Here is a 23007-nt window from a genome sequence, read left to right as displayed (position 1 = left end):
GATGCATTAATCAAATACACCACGTTTAGTTTTATTGTACATATTAATTAGATGTTTAGTGCATTTTTACTTATAATAAATTAATTATACATTTCATTAACTCATTTAATTTATAAGTATTTTATTATGAAGCTAATATAAAAATGTAACTCATAATCAGTTAATTTTCCCACCTATTTTTTTATACTCGTGACAAGTTAAATGAAACATACATTCGTCAAATGAAAGACTATATAGTACTAGATGGTAGGAAAACTGTCACTAAATTCATCACATCAATTCGCGTGACGTGTAAACGAAAAATGTGATGTAAGCACAAATATAAAACAGTACTAGTACATAAATTGTTTTTTCTTAATCATTTGTTTGGAGTCGTAATTAAGCCTATAATTACTCTAATTACTTGTTTGGTGATATTGAAGGTCAAAGTAGATGGCCAGCAACTAAGTTGGCATTAATTAATCTCAATTGGTATCAGTTGACGTGCAAGTTTGAGGCTAGAATGACTGCATCTTTAACAAAACAGCACCTCAAGTCATAATATATTTATTTTTAATTCAACGACAGTTAAATAATAGAAATAATATCGACAAAATAAAGATTACTCATCCAATACCAGATTTTGTTGAATAAGTCAATATTTTTTATAGTGGGTGTTCGGTCACATATTTTATGCAAAGATTCGTTTATAGGAAATCAAAAAAGGAGTATGAATAATTGGAAATTGGTTGAATTTTTTGGAGTTGATGACAGGAAATCAGCCATTGTGCTACTTACAAGAAAAAATCAATTGATACTTTATCAATTTTAGTCCGTAAAATTTAAAAATATATTCGTAGTTTCATCAATTCTAATGCAATTCATTTGGCGATATTATCATTTAATATTATGAAACTTTCAAAAAGTTGAGTTTTTCTCTCGAACTTTAAAATTGGCAAATAATATCTCGAATTTTACTCCGAGTTTGTTATTTCCCACTAATAAAAAAATTCTCACAAATTATATTATGATACGGACTTTTTTTCGTAATTTCTCGACAACAATTTTGAGAGCTTTAAGTTTTTCAATATTTGAAGATAGTTTTTCTTGAAGCGCATCCTCCAAAATTGTTCTTCAATTTATTAAAATAACATGAATTTTTTCATTTGTGAGAAAAAACAAACCCATGGTAAAGTTCATGATATTATTTTCAATTTTAAAGTTCGTGGGAAAAATCCAATTTTTTGAAAGTTTCATGATATTAGATGTCAATATCCCTATCATTTAAACTACTTTTTCACTGTTTCAAAAAATTTAAGACGAAAATACCTTCAAGCCCATAAAGGGCATTCAGACATCTTAAATTAGTTACACATTCATTTAGTTCTATTTATATTGTTACTTAAGTTGAATAGAGAAGGAGAAAATGGAGAAGAAGAGATGATGTACAAATGGGAAAGAAGAGAGAAAAAAAGAAGGAAGAAAAGAGAAAGAAGAATTAGAGATATAAATCATATATTACTAATGAAGAAGAGAGAGTTAAATGTCCTTCATGGACTTGAGTGTATTTTCGTTTAAAAAATTTAAAAGAGTGAAAAACTAGCTCAAACAATATTACATCAAAGAAAATGGTTGATATTTTTAAATTTTATGGACTAAAATTGATGAATTGGCAAAGTTGACAAACAAAATGTTCCTACAAGATAACAAATTAGCAAACTAGCTAAGGGCTTTCCATAAATGTTTACGATAAGTTCAAAAATAAGAGTGAAAATCATACTATGCATTATTTATGAATGTGTTTCGAACAATCAAAATTATTTTTTTTGATCAATTAAGCCAGTAGTATAATTTTTCCACTCTCGATTTTTCCTCTCTTTTCCGATGATTGCATGAGTTATAATCTATGAATCTTTATTTTGTGCATTTTTAATTCATACTCCACTATATTTTAAATATCTTGAATCCAACATCGAATTTCTACTGGTCGTCATCAACTGACGTAAAACCTATGAAGAAAATATTTATATTTTCAAGTATCGAACAAAAGACCTCATTTGTTCAATGGCGTGCTTGAGATTAACATTAGTTGAATTTAATTGTACTAGAGATTAACTACTTATTTAATTTTTAATAATGGTAGCAAAGCGTATTTTATCACATTAAAGAAAAAAAAGGGGGCTACTTATATACTGTAGTAACTTATAACTTATGCTTACTAAATTTATTGACACTGGTATTCAATTTATAATTATTTATATATATTATAAATGTATTTAAGTAATTTATGAGTATGATATGGGGTTGTGGGTGATAATTAGGGGTGGGTAGGTAAGGTATACCTTACCGAAACCACCATACCGTATACCTTACCGTAAATACGGTATGTGAAAAAGTCATACCTTTACCTTACCAAAGTTTTCGGTATACCGAACTTTGGTATACCTTATTTTCGGTATGATAAATTTTTATACCGATACCGTACCTCATTTTCGGTATATACCGTACCGAAGTTCGGTATACCTTACTTTTGCGGTATACCTGACTTTCAACATCAATTAAAATAGAAAATTAGAGTTTTTAAAATATTATTTATAATTTATAATTTTAAAAATAAATTAAATATAATTTATTCATAATTATATTTATATTTCACAATAGATTTTATAATTTAAAAATATAATTGTGTTTATATTTTTGTGGTATATACCTTAATTTACGGTATATACCGAATTTCGGTATGCAGCGGTATACCGCGGTATTTGAAAATTCATACCGTTACCTTACCGGAATTTTTCGGTAAGGTATCATACCATACCGAAAGTCACGGTATACCGAAAATTCGGTATTTTTGATATTTTTTTGGTACGATAAGGCCGGTATTTCGGTATTTCGGTATTTTTCCCCAGCCCTAGTGATAATATTCCACGTGATTTTATCAGTTTAAAATATAAATAGAATTATATAGTATGCATATTTATTTTTAGTTTGTAAATTTATTTTTAGATATACTTTTAAAATGAAGGCGACTATTAACAAGCATTTTATAATTTATTTGGAGTACTTAAAATTCATAAATGAACTGTACAACCAATTAAGTGAATATAATCATTTTAATTCATGAATTATTTTTTAGAAACTTTGTGAAAACATAACTAAATTGGATTGTTCGGATAATTCGGCGATACGTTGTTTTTGGCCTCATCTTCTTTAGATCGCCCGATTGGGCCATGGCTATTTATAATGTTGGGCTTCAGCCCAATAATATAGGTGCATGGTTAATTCCACGTTTTTCATTCAAACCATAATTTTCGTTGACTTTTGTTAGTTCCATTAATTCAAATATGATGAATTAAATCTAAAATTTTATACTGGTCAGCCTAAAGATTTTTTTTTTTTTTTTTTGGCAATAGGTAGCGGTATCTAATGGCGTGACATTGATGTATTTCACACATACTAAAGTGTCCTGTCCATATGCATTGGCCATTGGCTTTAATATGAAAAAAATGGTGTTTCGAAATCCACAATCGTCCCAACAGATTGTCTCAAAATAAAACGTACTACGAGACAATTGTGAATGTTATAAAAGCTATGGTTGAATTCACCACGTTTGAAAGTTATGCCGTTGTGATTTAACCTTATCATTTTTCCAACTCATTATTGCCTGAGTTTTATTCATTTTTCATAAAAATGATTAATAACTATTCATTCATCATGTGATAATTTGAACCCCGATCTATTAACGGAAACTCAACAACACACTCTCTTAGTTGGTAACAACACTCTCTTTAAACAATGAAATCAGAGTTAAAAGGAACATCCATCAAATAAACATGGAAAAATATCATTAGACACACACACACCTCTAGCCATTTTACATTGTAATTATATCAAGTATGAAACAGAGCAACTTAGCTACCCAAGAATACATACAACACAACAACTACTATAGTCTATATATATACATATATATGCCTTTTTCACATGAGAGTGCTGTAATAGTTCAAATTATGATCCAAAGAGCCTGATTCAATCCATTGCAAATCCTGCAACAGAATCTGATACTGTCTGTGGACATCCTCCGCCGTCTTGCGCCCTCCCACCACAGCCGCCACGGCCTCCCACCGGTGAGGATGCTTCTGATCCACCACCGCCAGCGCCACCTCAAACAGCTTGTTCTCCTCCCAACTCCACCCATAGGCAGCTTCCCCTGACTCCACCATTACTCTGTTTCCACTTTGAAAACCAAATAAGTCTACACTTAAATAACTACCAACAGTATAAAACTAGGTAGATAGCAACCTTTAGTTTACATTTTGTGGTGGTAAGTAATGAGAAATAGACAGATAATATTATATTTGCTAGCTATGGTAAGACTACAGATATTATATGTTATCTTGTCAATTTAGACCACATCATCTACCAATAATACATAAGTCGGTGAATTATAACATTATTAATCTCCCAATATAGACTATCACATCTTCTAGTAAAATGTGTGTGCATGAATACACTAATTAGGAAAAAAGATGGTAACAAGTTCAAAATGGACACAAAACATGTTTCTTGGGTATCTTGATATGAGTAGAATGCAAGAATTTTACTTTGCATGGGGTTGGTAAATAGTAGTAGTAGGAGTTTTAGAAAATTTCTTGAAAATTAACAACATAACTTGATCTCAATTAAACTTAACCCATCTACATTATAAATGGAATTCATTAAACATATATGTTGATTGAATTTCAAAAGAAAAACAAGACTATTTGTGAAAATAAACAAAAAAGAATCTAGTTCCTACATGAAGGGAAATAACATGTTTACATATAATATTTTTTTAAAATTCTTCTTCTTCTTTTGGTCGAATAATCAATCTGTTAAATATGAATTTGTTATGTATAATTACAAATGGATTGGTAAACAAACAGTCAGGATGGCCGAGTGGTCTAAGGCGCCAGACTCAAGTTCTGGTCTTCGAGAGAGGGCGTGGGTTCAAATCCCACTTCTGACAATTTTTATAATACTGGTTTAATATGTTCTTTTAGGAGTAATACATTTTGTTTATTAAAGTAATACAGAGTATAGAATATGAGCGCTCTTATTAATTTTTTCAACATGTCTGTTGTTAAAAATGAAGTTTACCAAATCAAAAAAAATTATTAAAACCAAGATTGCATTGATAGTATCCCAATAGTGTCATCGATGTTACATAGTGAGCGTAGTTAACTTAAGGCCAATCCAACCAAACTAATCAATACAGCCCCATTTGCACAGGCACACCGGTCTGCGGCAGCCACTCATTGGCATGAAGGAACTGTCCGGGTGCGAACTTCGCCGCCTCAGCCGCGCTGATCACCTTGAAACCCGAGAAATCCTTGTTCCTGCCATTCGTCTTCGCCCCGGGACCGCTGTTTCCATACTCATACATAAGGCATGTCTTGTGATTGGTGGATCCATCCCAAATCTTCCACCCCTCGGGCCTGATAAAGTCCCCCAGGGTGCTCTGCATCACCACCGTCAGCGCCTCCGGCTTCCACGGCCGCCCTAGGAACGTCGGGATCTCGAACCTCACCGGCCACAGGTAGTCGTCGGGGACGATGGAGCAGTGGTGCAGGACGAGGCCGTTGCTACCGCGCTGGATCTCCCTGCCGTCTGCGGTCACGGTGTTGAACTGGTTTGGCAGGGGCTTTCGCACGATGATCTGGCTGTCTTGGATCACGCAGTCGCCCTTGCCAAAGATGAAGTCGACCGTGCCGTAGATGCGGCAGTTGCGGTAGAACTGCTTCAGATTTTGGTAGTAGAGTGTGTCTTGAGAGGCCTCGAAGCTGCAGTCGAACATCGCCGTCTTGTCGCCCTGGGACCGGAAGGCCACCGCCTGATGGCCCTCGGGACCGGCTTCGTTGCGGAAGGTCATCCCCCGCGCAATGAATCCGGGAGCTTCGTTTGCTATAGATAATTTTTTCGATTAGTAAAGTAAATAAACAGGGCATTGACCTTTGACCTTAGTCAATAATCACTTTGCCACTAGGCCAACACGCACACGATAATAATTGTAAGTAGTAATGATTAGTTACCAAAGGTGGCGGTGTGCATGGTACCGATGTTCATTTTGGCGTAGTTCCTTCTTCCGGTGACGATTGTTTTGGCAATGCCATCTCCATAGATGAAGATGTTAGGCTTCTTCTTATCAACGATGACTTGCTCGTCGTAGACACCGGCCTTAACGTAGATCACGAATCTCCCGTTGAATTTGGGCGGGTAAGAGTTTATCGCATCTTTGATGGTCTTAAACTTCCCGCTTCCGTCCTTGGCCACGACGACATCCGGCACCAGCTGCCCAGCCGCTTGCTTGGCCAATAGCCTCCTATCACCGGCACCGAACCAGTACGGAAACCCGTCGTCCAAAGCAAGCAGGCGGCGCTGGGACAGCGTCGCCTGCTTGCTCGTGGGGAGCTTCACGTCGAAGAGCTTCAGCATCTCGGTGAGCTCCGCAACGATGTTGACCGCGTTGTGGGTGAGCTGGGTGGCGTTGAGCATCCCGCTCTCCACGGCAGACTTGTACTCGGGGCTCTTGATCTGGTCGGTGCAGGTCGTCTGGAAGGCGTAGACGGCCGTCATCCAGCTCAGCAGCTCGTGCTGCTGCTCCCGGAGACCGGCCAGGTCGGCAGCCTTCACCGCCGCGATGGAGCCCTGCAGCATGTCCACGGCGTAGTCGAGGAGATGCTTGCAGTCCTCCACTGCGACGTGGTCGTACTCGTCCTTGGACTTGTCAACGTTGACCTTGTTGGTGGCCAACAATGCATTGTTGACCTCCTTGAGGGCCGCCTCCACCACCGCGCGAATATAATCGCTGGGGGTGGAGGAGGCGTTTTTAGCGACGGATTCCAAGGTAGCAGTGCATGCTTCCTTGAAATCCGTCGGCCCACAAATGGAGTTGACCATTTTCATCGACGGCGTCTTCAGATTCTTCGCCTCTTCGGCTTCGCCACCGTTGCTTTTTATCACTACAATTACACCGATCACTACTCCTACCACTAGTAGAAGTGACACTATAGGAACCGCAATCTTGGCCGCACCCATTTTTTTTAATTATTATTTTTACTATTATATATTTTTTTTCTTTACTTTCGTTAGGAAATTCTAATCTATCACCTGAATGATCAGGTGATAGGTTTGGGAAAGCGAAGATGGAAAAAGTTTATTGATGGAGGAACCAACCAGTTACCCTGGTATGGAAAGGGTGGTGAGATAAATGGATTACCACTTGCATTTTTATAGAGTTTTAACAAATGGTTAAACGGAATTTTAGCTATAGATAATGGTGTAGGAGAAAAGCTAAATTTGAATGATGAATTATGTACATACCTTAGCAAGATTAATGGGAGGCCTCTAGTTAGCATCTCCACTTAAAATTCGGTGTTTATCACCGTGTCATTACTTATTTTGAGTACAATTAATATACTCTATAATGACTTGGACTAGTATTACAAAAATGTAAAATCAATACTAAAAGTGTGTGTGATCTGAAGGTCGTTTTGTAGTAGTATTTTATTACTAGTATTTACTTCACTCATTCCAAGCTGCCTTCAACATTCTAAATACTTATTACATGTGTAATAAAAATCAGAATTCTAATTTTCAATAATCGTAATGCATATAATATGAAAAGGGTAGGCAAGTGTCACATCTTGAAAGAATGTCAAATACAGGGATATTTCAAGTCATTATAATACACGTTGAGTTGACAAGGTAAAAATAATGGAAATAATACATGCCTCAGGGGACTCTCATTGTTTAATTAATATTAATCACAACGAAGAACGGATAATCATACTAGAATTCCTGCTTCGTCAAAATCTTGAGCCAAATATATATAGAGAGGGGGGGAGATGAATGAGAGATAGAATCTTGTTTATGTGAGTCCAGCTTCACCAGTAGGTCCAGCACGAGTATTTAACAGAGGCTGGAGCGCTTTCACCACGATGCTCATATTTGGCCGAAAATCAGCTTCATATTGTACGCACAAAGCAGCAACAGCAGCCATCTGCATTCAATATATGATCTCATACCCATCTATTACCATATATGAAATCTTCATTGTGACACCTAAATGTGCGTGTGTGTGTGTGTGTGAAGCCTCTATTTCGTTAGCAAGAATAGTGGATGACTACCTTACATATCATGCTTAAGCTCGCAATTTATACTTAACAAACGAGTTCCACATGCAAAATGCAACTCAGTTATTAGTTTGATGAGAGATTCTGTAATTACCTTAGCAACAGCCTTGGGAGGATAGTCTCCTTGTAGTCTCTCATCAATGCATTGCCGGACTTTATCTTCACTCAGTTTTGGTGTAGCCTGGAACATCCAACAACAGAATTACAAGGCAAAATAGTGCGAGAACGAGAGAGAGAGTTTTCTAGCTTAATTTGGTGTGGAGGGTGGGGGGAAGTGAGTGCAGTACCCATGTTACTAAGCTTTGCTGCCCACGGGGTAATGTATGATCAACGGGTTTGCGGCCAGTAAGGAGCTCCAGAAGGACGACGCCAAAGCTGTAAACATCACTCTTTGAGTTCAGCTGTCCAGTCATCGCATATCTGCCATATCAAAAAAAGGAAGATATGAACGCATATTTCTAGCAAATGTCTATGTGGAGAGAGAAACTGGGCAGGAGAACAGATGCACTTATGCGGAACCTAAAGCGACTCACTCTGGAGCATGATATCCAAATGTCCCGAGGACACGAGTAGAGTGAAGACGTGCTGCCATATCGGGAGCTTGATTTGACAGATCAAAGTCAGCAATCTTAGCTACATCTTCATCAAAAATTAGTACATTGCTGGACTTTATATCACGGTGGACAATATGAGGGTGTGCTTTCTCATGAAGATATTCAAGGCCCTTAGCAGAACCCACAGCAATTTTAACGCGTTGAGCCCAAGAAAGAAGAGGACCAGGCTGTGCTCCTTTAACACCTTTTCTTCCTGTAAAATAGATCAGTAACTTAAAAATGCAACTCATACCTCATAAACTATAATAACCTTGCATTTCACGACTTTAGGCGGTTTGGGCCATGAGGACATAAAATCTGTTTTAATTACGCAGTAGCATCTCTCAACAAATGATTTACACTGAAAAAACAATTAAAACTTAAGTTTAATCAAGATGTGATTTGTCTACACTATTTATGACTCCATCTAAACCAAAACTTAGTTCATAAAATTCTTAACCAATATTTCATAGATAGTTATCATTATATCTATAGAGAGAGAGAAATCAAGATCCATGACAAAGATACACGGCTTCAGCAGTCTAAAGAGCTTCTGAAACCAAATGCAAATAAAGAATGCCCAAGACAGCAAAACATAGAGCATATCATGCTGCTTCAATTAGTCAGCACATGCTTCCCTATCGTAATACTGTTTACACAAAAAGATGTAATGATGTAATAGGGGAAAAACATAAACAAGATACAATAGAAAGCGAACACATTCACTGAATAAATGATTATTTTAACTGTGTTATACATGAAACATCATTTTTCAATCATTAGTCAAAACAAAGTGTTAGGCGTTTCACAAACCATGAAGGATGTCATGAAGAGATCCATTAGATGCAAATTCATATGCCAGAACACGTTGGTTTCCATCAACAGAATAACCAAGTAGTTCCACAAAATTTTCGTGTTTAAGCCTTGATACCATGGATACCTGAAAGTTCAAAAGTATGACATTTAAGATATCCAATACTTTCTTCCAAGGACAAGAATTAGAATAAATCTTCATAAGAGACCTGAGCTAAGAATTCATCATCTGGTTGTTTGCTTGCATCCAACTTCTTTATGGCTGCAGCTCGACCATTAGTAAGAATTCCGTAATAAACTCTTCCATATGAGCCTTCCCCTATTAAGGAATCTGTGCTAAAGTTACTTGTAACTTCCTTGAGTTCATCCACGGGAATTGACGGAACTGCAATAGGCTGTATTTTCACAGCTTGATCCTTAGATGTGGCTTCAGTAGGGTGATAATTCCCAGCATGGCCTACCAAAAAAGTCTTGGTTTACAAAAATCTTCACAACAACAATGACCAGAAGGAATCATGTCCAGCTAAAGCAAATAAAATGTCATGACTATAAAACTACTACATCTCAGACCTACACTGATTAATGAACACCTATTTTTACAATAAAAAAAGAGACCAGTATCAAATCCAATATTCAGTAGATGGTGTTTGAGAAACCCACAGACACTACCCCATATGGGTATAAAAAGGTCAACTTCTAAAATTTGAGCACCAAGCAAATAAGCTTCACAAAATCCAATTAGATAAACACCAGAAATCAAACCGATTGCTGTATACCAAAGCTATAGCATGATGTTAAATTAGGCTCTTTTTAGGGGTCATATAGAAAGATTTAACGTGTATATTTTCACAAAATGTTGAAACGTGAAAAGAAAATAAAAGCTAACAAATTTTCTGCGTGAAAGACTATAAAGATTGCTAAATTACCAGCTGCGGTTTTTACTGGGTATGGGCCTCCACCATCGGCATTTCTATTGATCTCATCATCTCCGCAACAGCCAAAACAACTCATATTTCGTTCAACCAAAGGATCTTCTCAAATGTCAATATTGGCTGAGCAAGATAAATGATGATGTGAGTTTGAATTTTTAACAGTCAATTTCATGGAAAAAAGTTAGCCACAAGGTCAGTAACCGATATCACTACAGCAACTAATAGTTAGCCATGCATATATAACTCAAATACGAAATAATACTCGGCGAGTTTTTACATCTAGTCAGCTTATCCTCAGAAGAAATTGTGTCCTAGTACATACTTCTTTGAGACAGACAGTGAGGTAACAACAGTCGATTCAAGAAGGTGTGCAGTGCATTCAGACCATGGCCTCATAGAAATCTAAATTCTAGCCAATGATGCTGAAAGCATTTCAAAGTTAATATGTCTGATATGTTTCTGATTGTAGGTTATGCTATCAAGCTAATTTTGCCAATTTTGTCAATAAAGTTTGAGACATTTTATCGGCTAAAACATCCATTGCCTGCCTCCTCCGGCACTTCACAAAGAAACTTGATTGTTATACAACTTAAATTATACATTCACATCAAGTGGAAAAGCAACTTAAGGGGAAAAACATGATGCAACAGAACTTAAAAGTGAAATTGAAAATCTTCTATCAACTCTAAACCCGAAACCATTGTAATTTAACTCAATTGGTATCAGCAAAAGTAAAATTGACAGTCTTATATCAACTCTGAGCTCGAAACCTATTCGATTAGGCTTTGAAAACGTCAATCAGATCTCGCAAAATGATTCAACGACAAATAATTTAGACTGAAGAACATAACTGAATTAGCACCAGTAACAGTTCCAGCTGAAAGAAAAAAACAACAACGATGCGGTGAAATTGAGATCAAAACGAGCTGAAATCAGTGAATGAGTTAACAACCATACAATTTTCTGCTAGAAAACACAAGAAAAAACACTCACAAATTCAGAAAATTAAACCGATCGGAGGCGATTGAAGTAAATGCAAATCAAGCGCTTGCGCCTTCTTCAAGCGAGGCAAGCTCCGCAGCTCCTCCGCAGCGGAATCACGAAGAGAGAGAGGCGTGGTGGCGTGATTTTGGGGACGGTGAGAAAAGAGAAGATCCAGAACCCGAAACCGGCGATGAAGAAGGGTATTAACTAAGCCAAAATGCGGACTAGCTTTTACAAAAGAAAATAATAATGATCCGATTAATTGTAACCGTTGGATGAGTCATCATCAACGACTCTGATTCGCTGTGTGTGTATATTTCAATCGGAAAGGCAGCCGGACTTTGACTTTGACTATTCTGCTACTGTGATTTATGAGCATAAATAGTTAAATAGGAATCTCCTCTCCTTATTAGTGGATTTGCTTTAATTGAAAGTTCACTAAATTCAACTATACGAAAATATATTTTATTGGCCAAATTTTCGAAAATATTACAGACTTCGTGATTCTGCATATCTCAATTAAAAAAATTAAAAGAACGAGTATACTAGTATAATTTATTCAGACAAAACGAGAAGATATTAAAAGAACATAGGCAACCACATAATTTAACCAAATATATTATAATATGCACTTACTTAATTCTAATTGTAGGCAGACATATTTGAGCCCGTGCTAAATGAATATGGGCTTAATAGGTCATATTCGGACAAACTACTTTATTCTGTTTAACTGCTTTCCAAATATATTATATATTTCATTTTTCTTCTGTAAGATAAATGTGGCTTTCCAATTATTAAAGCTTTCACTTTTTCTTCTATAAGATTAATGTCAGGATTATCGTCAACATCGTTTTTTTAATTCACGTTAATGTATTAATTTGATTTCACTTTTAATATCTTAAAATTTGGTACTTGCGTGGTTATATTTTTTTCCAAATTATATCAAAATCAAAAAATGAATAAAATGAAACAACATCGTATAACATTTCCCTTTTCAGTAAATAACTCTTTAATGAATACTAATATTTACACTCAATGCATTTATTAAAAATCTAAAATAAAAGTTTGCAACTAATAGATGCATGTATCTCTAAAATAAAAGTTTGCAACTAATAGATGGTGCATCATTCTTAGATATGGAGACTACAATTGGGCAAGTTGTCAATAAATATCACAACCATTAATATAATATATAATCCTAGTTTCCATGTGAATTCGACTAAATGGATTCTTACTTTTTAAAATTAAAAAAGGTATCTTGCAATGTGAGATCATAAACTCAAATTATAAGAAATTAAAAATACCTTATTTTAGATCATCTGAGCAATGATTCTTACTTTATTTAAAATAATAATAGTGTTGTACAAACTATAAATTGACCAGTGCTTAAATAATTCTGTTGCATATGACAGCATGTGTGATGTTATGAGGAAATCAATTTTGTAGCATCTTTGTCTCGAGACTATAGTTTGTAAAATAATTGGGCAAAAAACCGAATGTCAGGTTGGAAGGTATCTTAAACCTAATTTTGCATGTTAACACACTCTATTGGGCAGATCTCCATCTCCATGCACATAAAGATTTGGATTATAATATTTACTATAGTTTTGTAGATCAAAATTATTTATTCCTTTGTTGGATCTACTATGTTCCCTTGTGACCTTGTCCCTATTCTTGCCTTCCAAATTTTTGAAAAATCCACCTCGAATTAAACTCATAATATTGTGGTAAAAGTGGTTTTCAATTCCTATGAAAAATATAACATGCGATTGTATAATATATGTGAAATATGTAATTTCATGTAAACTGTTGAATATCATAACCAAGGTCAATTTTTTGAATAATTAGTTTTGTAAAGTTTGAACATGAAGTTATCGAAATTATTAAATATTTTAATCTCCGACATTGTGAATATGGTTCTATCGAAAAAATTAATCTTTTAAATAATAATGTCGTGACTCGTGAGTTTCTTATTCTGAAAAATCTCGTTTACATTACACAAACCTAAAAGGGAAAAAATAAATAAATGCCCACATAAAAGTGATAGTACAAAACAATGTAGAGATTAAATGTTCTCAAAAAAAGAAAGCAGGGATAATATTTTTGAACAAAAGAACATCAATATTCTTCAAAGAAATAATTGTAGGGGATCTTGAAATCCATAATACTAAGAAGTAAGAAATGACATGTCAAAATGCGACGACCCTTCCCTTGTTTTTATTCGAATCCTACAATAGTAAATAAATGCCTAGATAGATGGCATTTCGAAAAATATGTGATGCAAATGGGTTCTGGACTCATGTGCCCACTTTCTAGGCAAATATTCATCTCTAAATATATAGAACTAAATTTTAATACTAACATTTTGAATGATAGATAGCACCATTCCCCTAATTTCTCGTACATTTCATGTGACAATTCAACTACTTGTCTCTAAGACAGCCTTTTTAAAATGTTTATAATTATTATATCATGAAAAATAAATAACCAAAAAACACCCCATTTATAATTAGTATCCACCACCACTAATACTATATTCATTAATCAGGGCAATCAAATTCCCAATCATTTGCACATCAATAGAGACAATACGAAACAAACACAAAATCACATTAATATTAGTATTTCGCGGCATACATTTTTTTACACAATAATCTCCACCCATTATTGTATTTTTATTTTGTGAAATGTCTTTCTTTCTAATAATTAATCCACTATTCACCAACTATTAAATTCTCACCTCTCCCATAATCTAATTGATGCCCAAATATATTTTCCATGAATTCAGATGGATGGTATCAAAAATTGGTATTGTGGCATCAAAATAGATGACAATCATTAATCAAAATAAAATGTTGTTTTGATGAATAAAAATTAGTGAACAAAAATCGAAATTTACTTATAGTTTAAATTCGTGAAAAAAAAACAAAACTAATTACTAGTATAATGTTTGTAGGTATATTTAAATACTAGTACTCCTACAATTTTTGTAAAGTATGAAAAAATTGAAAATCAAAAATAATTTATCTGAAAAAAAGAGGGGAATGAGACAAGGAAGGAGGATGGTGTGTGTTAGTTAATAGGGGAGGGTCCAATTGCATGTGACCTTTGCAGATTGCTTCTACCTTACTACAATGCCTCCATCCTTTGGCGGCCCACCGTTTATCCTCAAATTTTTTGTTGTATGCATTAACGGATCGACCCTATAGTGCGGTAACTCTGTATTAGTCTTTTGAGGTTAGAAGTTTATTTACGGTCTTTATCTGACAATGCATTGCAAATTGCAATGTATGATTATCATATTGTCTTTGTTTTTTGACACCGACAAATTTTATTCCCTGAATCCATCGTAAAATAGTACTACTTCATTAATATAATTTACTAACTTCTTCACTTATATCATGACAATATAATTCATGAGAATGGACTAGACGGAGACCCACAGCATAGTTCGGTCAAAGCAAACAAAGCCCTCATAATTGATTCGTATTAGTTCTGTTGCTCCACCTTTTCGTATTCTTTTCCTTTTCTCATTGTATTTTCAATTTTTTGTTGTTTATGATAAGCAACCAAGAAATGGGACCTCCCACCCACCATTTAAATTGTACTCCATCGTTTATGGATAATTAAATGGCCCAACTCTATATATTTTTTAATTTATTAAATGTACTAGTACTCCATTACTAGAATGGGACCAAAACGAACTTGGCACGCCTCTCTAGTACTAGTGCCATTCCACACATACCTCACACACCCAACTATCAAATGTGAATCTCGTACAAGATCGATTGGTCCAAATCAAGGAGAAAATTTACATTGATTCTTAAATTTTATTCAATTCTTGTTTTAGGGACCATTTTTTGTTAACCTTGACTTGCGATTCGACTCCTCTATAATATATAAATCACCGCAACCACATATATTATCACTAAACTATGTGACAAGTCTTATAAATTCAAGAAATAAATGATTGTATGTTGTGCCCAATCCCCACCCTAATTTAAAAAGTCCACATTAAATATGTAAATAATTTAAGTTGTAATTCGGAAAGTTATGTAGGTGTACAAACTTTTTTGTTACTAGTACTAGTACAATTTAATAATGGGAATAGCATCCAATGGCATGATCTTGAAATATCGAAATAGCAGCCCATGAGAATTTCGGTGACACGTGAAATTGTCCCTTTTGCCCATGACGGTTTTTGGAGCATTACCGGTCGGTGAGGGAAGGCGTAATATAATTAATTTAGCATCATAAGATAAATTTATTCATCATACTAAAAATTATAGAGATAGAGAGAGGGGACAAATAATTTAGAGAGAGGGGAACAAGTTACTATTGGAGCATAGAATACTGAACAAATAAAATGTTCCTTTTTCCAATCCATTTTTCCATAATAACAAAGCATAGCATCTTTTCCACTGTTTGTGGCCGACCTCTCTCTGTCACTTCTTTCTCTTTTTATCTTTTCATGTATTCTTCGAAACGTAGTGCAGTTGGTGTGAGTGAATATGAGTGATAACTCTATCTCGACTTGATACCGAATGTGAGAAAATGGTGGTGCTGCCTTACTTGTTGGACCAATTGTCTTTGAGTCCTTCCTTATTAAGATATGCTTCTCTCATTTGAAAGATAATAGTAGTAATTGATTTGGAATCTCCTATTTGTATGCCTTTTATCTTTTTTGTACCCAGGAAAGGATTGTGTCAAAGAATACTAGTACCTAAAATTGGCTTTATACACGAACTAAGACATTTATTTGCATTGGAATGCACAAATTTGTAACTTTTTTTCTTACGGTTAGAATGTCCATATGAATTAAATGGTCCTCGATATTGTTGGCCACCGCGCCTTCGATTGCGGCGATCGTGAGAAGAGGAAGACAATGGTGGCGATGAGCAAAAAAGAAAGAGAAAAAATATATTGAACAAAATTCGAATAGTAGTAGTGAATAAATGAAGTGAAATTGATTAAAATTGGATTAAACTTACTAAAAGTGAACAAAAAATTTATGAAATTCTCCTTGTGTTGCAAGATGCAAAGCAAAAATAAGAAAGACTAAAAAAAGTGAAGAAAGAACTTCATTGTAGCACTGAGATAAAACAATCAAATAGGAGTATCAAAGTTGCATTGAATACATAAGAAATTAAGAACACAATAAAGGTTTTCTTAAATAAAATAATGCATTTCTCTAAAAATAATAGCGAACTAGCCAGCATGAATTAAACAATATTGAAATATTATTCACCAAAGTTAATCCGTTAATTTTGATCTCGGCACTTCTACCCAACACACCTCTTATCAATTAAGTTGCGCTTCATAAGTGTGACCGCACTCCATTTCCTTTATCATTAAGAAAATGTAAGGTGGGCCCATTCAAAATACAAAACACAAATCTTATCAACTGAGTTGCGCTTCATCGAGTCGAGTGAGACCACACTCCATCTCTTTTATCGTTATGAAAATGCAAGGTGGGCCCATCCAAAATACAAAGTAAATTAGTCCCCGTGTTTATAAAAAACAAAAAACCACCACTCACTCATCTCCTCTCTCTTCATCTCTCTACATTCATTTCATATCCCACCCACCTTCCATCCGCACCTTTCGCCACCGTCCCGCCACCCAACTTCTCTCTACTTTATTCTCCCCCTTCCTCCGCCGTGATCTTACTTGCCAACTCTCTCTCAACTGCTTCTTTCACTTTCTCAACTGATATCACCCTACTCTTTTGCTGCCTCCATTTCGAATTTCCTCATTTCCTCCCTTTATCCCCTCCGAATCACCTTCCTCCTTTGCCGAATTCACTCTATGTGCTCTGCTTGTTCTGGAATTACGAGGATGTACGCGCTCAATCCGGATTTATGATTCCGTACAGATTGATTTGGTAAAGCTAGGTTGATTTGCTGCTCCTGATCTGCGCTCTACCTGAATTCGCGTGCTTCAATTTCACTAATTAGCTGCCATGGAAGCCGGAATCGGTGGCGAAGCTCAGCTCTATTACGGAATTCCATCCGATTTGCGCGCGGTGAGTAAGCGGAGCTTGGAATGGGATCCGAGCGAGTGGAGATGGGATGGAGACCTCTTCATTGCTACGCCGCTCAACGGTGCCGCCTCTAATTATCAGAGCAAGCAGCTTTTCCCCCTCGAGACTGGAATTTCCGCAACTCGAGCTTCCTCCAACACTTCCTCGTCGTATTCGGACGAATTGCAGCGAGATACTAGGGATTTGGAGAAGAAGAGACGAGCTGATGCGGTCGAGAACAGTAACTTGGCCGATTTGACTCTGGACCTCGGCGGCCGCGGTTTCGCGACGGCCGGGAATGGGGAAGCAGCTGCGGGGAAGAAGACGAAGTTAGCTGGAGCTGTCTGTCAGGTTGAGGACTGCGGCGCCGATTTGAGTAAGGCGAAAGATTATCATAGACGGCATAAAGTCTGCCAGATGCACTCCAAGGCTAGCAAGGCACTCGTGGGGAATCAAATGCAGCGTTTCTGCCAGCAGTGCAGCAGGTCTGTTCTCTTCTTGCTCTTCTGGCTGGTTAAATTTTAGAGTGGATTCCTGTGGAGCTGAAAATTGATTAGGCCAATAATGATCTTGGGGATTATTTCATGTTCATAGATTGGAAAGAGCGATATGATTGAGAAAATGATGTTTCCGGCTAACTATGGAAAGCTAAAAACTTAATTGTGTTACTTGAAGTTCCATATTGGAGGAGGTAGTTTATATGATGTACTTATATTACTATACTATTAATAGGTAATGTAATTTGTGCTTTCAGGTTTCATGCACTCCAAGAGTTTGACGAGGGAAAGAGAAGTTGTCGCCGGCGCTTGGCTGGCCACAATAAGAGGAGGAGGAAAACACAAACTGACAATATCAGTAATACCAATCCTGTGGATAACAACCAGACGAGCAGTTACTTGTTGATGAGCATACTGAAGATCCTATCCAGCATGCACTGTAAGAAACTTTTCTGTTTCAGAAAGGCTGCATTCGTGTTATACGATATGCAGAATTCTTGTTCAATATTTTGACCTTTTGGGCCCTGTGCCAAGTCTAAGATGACCAAATTCCTTCCCACTTCCACGATTTTCAGCTAATAGGTCGAACCACAGAGATGATCAGGATCTCCTGTCTCATCTTCTTCAAGGTCTTGCCAGTCAGGGATCCCTCCACTGGGAAAGAAACATATCTGCACATCTCCAAGAGTCTCCAGATTTGTTGAATAATTTGGCTTCAGTTGGGAAGTCCGAGTTAGTATCTATGTTGTCAAATGGCTCTCCAGGGCAAACATCTAGAGAAGAGCATTGCAGAACACTTGGTGATGAAATGCCACAGAAAAATGTCGAATTACATGCCACATCTCAGAGGCCAGGCATTGTTCTGCACACAGAAGCTGGTTCTCAGTACGTTCAAGGGCTGGAGACTTCTGGTGGAGGATGCAAACTGAATAATTTTGATTTGAATGACATTTATGTTGATTCGGATGATGGAACGGATGAAATGGAAAGATCAACCGCTCCACAGGGTCTAGGTGTCGTTACTGTTGGGTGCCCTTCATGGGTGCAGCAAGAATCGCATCAATCAAGTCCTCCTCAGACTAGCGGAAATTCGGACTCTGCATCTGCTCAGTCCCCATCCAGTTCCAGTGGGGAGGCTCAGGTATTCTAAGATGCATGATTGAACTTATTGTAGCAGAAGTTGAACCATTAAATGGACACTAACGTGCTAATAAACGCGGTTTGTTGGCTTACATGTTTTCATGCCCATCAAATCCTTAAGCAAAACACAGTTAGTTATTTCCCTTAAATGTAAAAAGAATTTTTTTTTAAATCCAGTTTTGGAGAAGTTGTCCATGGAGATATACTAATTCATTCATCAAAATCTTTAAGAGTCTACATGACAAGTTCTTGTAGTTAGAGTTCAGAATTATGTATTCTGCTGTCCCAACACTGTCTATTTGTCGTTTTTCTCCTTTTTGTCTTGTAGATGGCTGAAGCATCTAGTGATTGTCTTGTCTTTTAGTTTTTCTCTGACTGTATGGGCCATTCAATATCCATGCCCAGAATCCCATATGAAATGGCCTTTGATTGTTGAAATTGAAATGCTGTAGGAAATTGCTTTATAGCAGTACTCCTATAACTTTTATTGAATTGTAAATTTATAAATTTTCTTCCTTTGACTTTTGTTATAACAGAGCCACACAGATCGCATTGTGTTCAAGCTATTTGGAAAAGAACCTAGTGACTTTCCCATTGTTTTGCGATCACAGGTACTTTAACTTCGACCGGTTTGTCTCTCATACATCTTTATTACTGACACAGATTGCAAACTGTAAATGCTTTGCTTCCCATTCAGCCTCTTATATTCTGACTATTAGCTTTCTAAACATTGAATTTTCAGATTTTTGATTGGTTATCCAACAGTCCTTCTGATATAGAGAGCTACATCAGACCAGGTTGTGTCATTTTAACTATATATCTTCGCCAATCCGAGTCTGCATGGGAAGAGGTATGATTTTATAATTGTATTAGAGAAACATGATTATGAAATCATTAGAGGTCATGCGTCGACAAAAATCTGATGCTTCCATATTCCTGTTTGTTTTCTTTCTCGATAGCTCTATTGTGACCTGAGCTCCAGTCTGAGTAGGCTGCTGAATTTCTCTGATGATGTCAATTTTTGGAGTACTGGATGGATCTATGCAAGGGTGCAGAACCAGATGGCATTTGTCCAAAATGGTTTTCTTCTGACTTCCTCCTATACTATAATTGCTACATGTTTTATTTGGATTGCAAACTCACCAGTTACATATTTATTGGAGGATATTTTATTTGGAACTATTTGGCTGTGCAGGTCAGGTAGTTGTCAATACATCTTTGCCTCTTGCGACTGATAGCTTTAGCTCAATTCTGAGCATCAGACCCATTGCTGTGGTATCATCTGGGCAAGCCCAATTCAACGTCAAAGGCATCAACTTATCCCGACCTTCCTCTAGGTATTTATTCGAATTGCAATTTATAAGCAATTATTGTTTTATCATACATGACCTCCCTTCTCTAGTTGGGAAACACTATTTTCTCACATGTGTAAGGTTTTGTTCAACTACTATTAGTTACAACAATGAATTGCTATCCTCTGTTTTCTAGGTTACTCTGTGCACTGGAAGGAAACTATCTGGAAACTGATTGTGAGTCGATGGAACATGTTGATTCACTTGAACATGTTCAATGTCTCAAGTTTTCCTGTTCGATTCCCTCTGTTACTGGAAGAGGCTTTATAGAGGTTGGCTATTGTACTCATTGTAAAGTTTTTCATTCCACTAGGAAGAATATACTGTTTCACATATGTTGCATCACATATACCCGCAATATGATACGATCATACGAATTTTCTTCTATGGTGGCTGCTCTGCTAATTTATGTTTTCTGCATTGAGTTGACTCTCTTGAAGCAATGTAATCCCATAAAATACAGATGAGCCAAGCACAAGGAACACACACCTGAGTTTATTTGCAATGTACTACTATATCTTTTATGCTATTACTGGAAAAGCTAAAATCCTTTTTTTTGTAACACGAATTATTCCTTACATTAGGTCGAAGATCATGGAGTTAGTAGCAGCTACTATCCCTTCATAATTTCTGAGGAAAATGTTTGTGCTGAGATTTGTATGCTAGAGAAAGAGATAGAACTGATAGAAGAAGACCATTTACAGAGAGGAATGGGGAGAATTACTGCAAGAAGCCAAGCCATGGAGTTTATACATGAAATGGGGTGGCTTCTCCACAAATATCAGTTGAAGTCCCGGTATGGAAATGAAGAGTCTAACTTGGAATTTTTCCCTTTTGAACGGTTCAAGTGTCTTGTGGAGTTTTCAATGGAGCGTGAATGGTGTTCTGTCGTAAATAAGCTCCTAGAGATCTTATTTTCTGGAACAGTGAGTGCCGAAGAGAAACCTTTCTTGAAGTTTGCTATGTCTGAAATGAGTCTGCTCCACCGAGCTGTGCGGAAAAATTCAAGATCTCTAGTGGCGATGCTGTTGAGATATGTTCCAGAAAAAATAGCAGATGAGCTGAGTTCGGAGTATGGATCCCTCGTTGGTGGTTATTTGTTTAGACCCGATGTTGCTGGACCTGGAGGTCTGACACCTCTTCATGTAGCTGCTGGTAGGGATGGATCTGAGGATATATTGGATGCTTTGACTGATGATCCTGGAAAGGTAACCTTCTTCTTTTGTCATGTATCTCTGAACGGACTCACTAATTGCGTGTTCGTTACATTAAATAAGATGTGTGACTGCTTGTCAGGTGGGAATTGATGCTTGGAAGAGCGCCCTCGACAGCACAGGATTCACACCAGAGAATTATGCCCGGCTGCGAGGACACTATTCTTATATCCACCTCGTCCAGAGAAAAATGAACAAGAAAGCACCCTCCGGGCATGTTGTTGTGGACATATCTGACACTCTCTCCGAGAGCAGCGTCAACCAGAAACCCAACACCACTGCTGCCATCTTTGAGATTGCAGGAAGGTCGCAAGCGAAACCATGTGGTGTCTGTGCCCAAAACCTCGCCTACAGAAGTGGCAGCCGGACTCTGCTCTACAGGCCCACGATGCTCTCCATGCTGGCCATTGCCGCGGTCTGTGTGTGTGTCGCCCTTCTTTTCAAGAGCTCACCGCGCGTTCTGTTCGTGTTCCGCCCCTTCAGTTGGGAAATGTTGGAGTATGGTTCTAGCTGAGATCCATTCTACTAATTTCATTTCTACTAAATGTCTGTGTATGTGCATGTGTATGAGTCTTTGTGTGTGTATTTATAAAACTGTAAAGCTGAGGCACCTGAGTATAACTATAGTTCATTAGTTCAGATTTCACATTTTACTAGAAATGACAATAACTTAAAATCTTGTAATATTTGTCGAATTGTTTCTCCGATTTTACTGTAAAACCAATCTGCAATGTGTGCCACTTCTATATTCAAATTGATTAATCCATATCTTGGCTCCTGATGCACAATTAGGGGATTTCTTCGAAAATCCGAATTGGAAAACAAAATGAATTCCAACATATTTGCATGGTCAAGAGAACCTAATCAGAAATTTTTTTTACTGATGTTAGATCCAAACCCAAAATTAAAATGTTCAAACTAACTTTTCTACTTTACCAGAAATATTTTAACTAAAAGATAGTAGTAATATAAAATGTACTCCTATATGCATATTATATATAGTAGAATTGCAATTGGATGATACTCTATTCACCATGATAGTTCAATAATAATTTGTATTAAATCGAAAATGATATTGTGTTTTTTCAATTGTCTAAGGAAATTGATGTTATGTGGACTGTGGAGTACATTAATAATGTATTAAAAAATAATGTTATTTTTATCCATAGTATTCAATTTCGTTTTGGATCTCAAAGAAGGAAATGATGTTGCATTAATGAATACTCCATATTTTGTATCGAATTGAAATTTGCATGGGAACATTATAGTACTATTCTAGTAGTAAATATCCATCTCCAATATTAATT

The 23007-nt window shown here is 36.5% G+C and overlaps 3 protein-coding genes and 1 non-coding gene across 4 annotated transcripts; 2 read left to right on the top strand and 2 right to left on the bottom strand.

The window, feature by feature from the left end:
• The first annotated feature begins 4903 nt into the window (after positions 1 to 4903).
• Positions 4904 to 4987, top strand: TRNAL-CAA. The gene has a single exon. It is a non-coding gene; the product is annotated as a tRNA-Leu (tRNA).
• A 145-nt stretch (positions 4988 to 5132) lies between these two features.
• LOC125214469 (pectinesterase-like) lies at positions 5133 to 7217 on the bottom strand. The gene is made up of 2 exons (XM_048115511.1): positions 6051 to 7217; positions 5133 to 5922 (listed from the first exon to the last, which is right to left on the bottom strand). Exons 1-2 carry the CDS (start codon positions 7054 to 7056, stop codon positions 5228 to 5230), a joined length of 1701 nt encoding a protein of 566 aa, XP_047971468.1. The 5' UTR covers positions 7057 to 7217; the 3' UTR covers positions 5133 to 5227.
• A 421-nt stretch (positions 7218 to 7638) lies between these two features.
• Positions 7639 to 11741, bottom strand: LOC125214470 (pto-interacting protein 1-like). Its single transcript, XM_048115512.1, has 8 exons — positions 11485 to 11741; positions 10486 to 10611; positions 9769 to 10016; positions 9560 to 9686; positions 8687 to 8960; positions 8441 to 8573; positions 8248 to 8334; positions 7639 to 8020 (listed from the first exon to the last, which is right to left on the bottom strand). The coding sequence occupies exons 2-8, from the start codon at positions 10568 to 10570 to the stop codon at positions 7889 to 7891; spliced, it is 1086 nt and encodes a 361-aa protein (XP_047971469.1). The 5' UTR covers positions 10571 to 10611; positions 11485 to 11741; the 3' UTR covers positions 7639 to 7888.
• Positions 11742 to 17009: 5268 nt separating this feature from the next.
• On the top strand, positions 17010 to 22466 carry LOC125212567 (squamosa promoter-binding-like protein 1). Its single transcript, XM_048112772.1, has 10 exons — positions 17010 to 17982; positions 18252 to 18433; positions 18570 to 19135; positions 19671 to 19745; positions 19877 to 19984; positions 20094 to 20214; positions 20330 to 20471; positions 20623 to 20758; positions 21071 to 21694; positions 21783 to 22466. Exons 1-10 carry the CDS (start codon positions 17438 to 17440, stop codon positions 22212 to 22214), a joined length of 2931 nt encoding a protein of 976 aa, XP_047968729.1. The 5' UTR covers positions 17010 to 17437; the 3' UTR covers positions 22215 to 22466.
• The last annotated feature ends 541 nt before the right edge of the window (positions 22467 to 23007 follow it).

This window comes from Salvia hispanica, chromosome 3, assembly GCF_023119035.1.
Source record: "Salvia hispanica cultivar TCC Black 2014 chromosome 3, UniMelb_Shisp_WGS_1.0, whole genome shotgun sequence".
NCBI classification, from domain to species: domain Eukaryota; kingdom Viridiplantae; phylum Streptophyta; class Magnoliopsida; order Lamiales; family Lamiaceae; genus Salvia; species Salvia hispanica.
This window is presented reverse-complemented; position numbering and strand designations above follow the sequence as displayed.

What these genes read in the sequence shown, in the direction of transcription:
- LOC125212567 (XM_048112772.1), top strand. Translation starts at nt 17,438, where the DNA reads ATGGAAGCCGGAATCGGTGGCGAAGCTCAGCTCTATTACGGAATTCCA. An exon ending in TTCTGCCAGCAGTGCAGCAG is followed by an intron (nt 17,983 to 18,251) that starts GTCTGTTCTCTT and finishes TTGTGCTTTCAG; the next exon opens with GTTTCATGCACTCCAAGAGT. An exon ending in GATCCTATCCAGCATGCACT is followed by an intron (nt 18,434 to 18,569) that starts GTAAGAAACTTT and finishes CACGATTTTCAG; the next exon opens with CTAATAGGTCGAACCACAGA.
- LOC125214470 (XM_048115512.1), bottom strand. Translation starts at nt 10,570, where the DNA reads ATGAGTTGTTTTGGCTGTTGCGGAGATGATGAGATCAATAGAAATGCC. An exon ending in TTTGGATATCATGCTCCAGA is followed by an intron (nt 8,574 to 8,686) that starts GTGAGTCGCTTT and finishes TTGATATGGCAG; the next exon opens with ATATGCGATGACTGGACAGC. An exon ending in AGCAAAGCTTAGTAACATGG is followed by an intron (nt 8,335 to 8,440) that starts GTACTGCACTCA and finishes TGGATGTTCCAG; the next exon opens with GCTACACCAAAACTGAGTGA.
- LOC125214469 (XM_048115511.1), bottom strand. Translation starts at nt 7,056, where the DNA reads ATGGGTGCGGCCAAGATTGCGGTTCCTATAGTGTCACTTCTACTAGTG. An exon ending in CATGCACACCGCCACCTTTG is followed by an intron (nt 5,923 to 6,050) that starts GTAACTAATCAT and finishes AATTATCTATAG; the next exon opens with CAAACGAAGCTCCCGGATTC.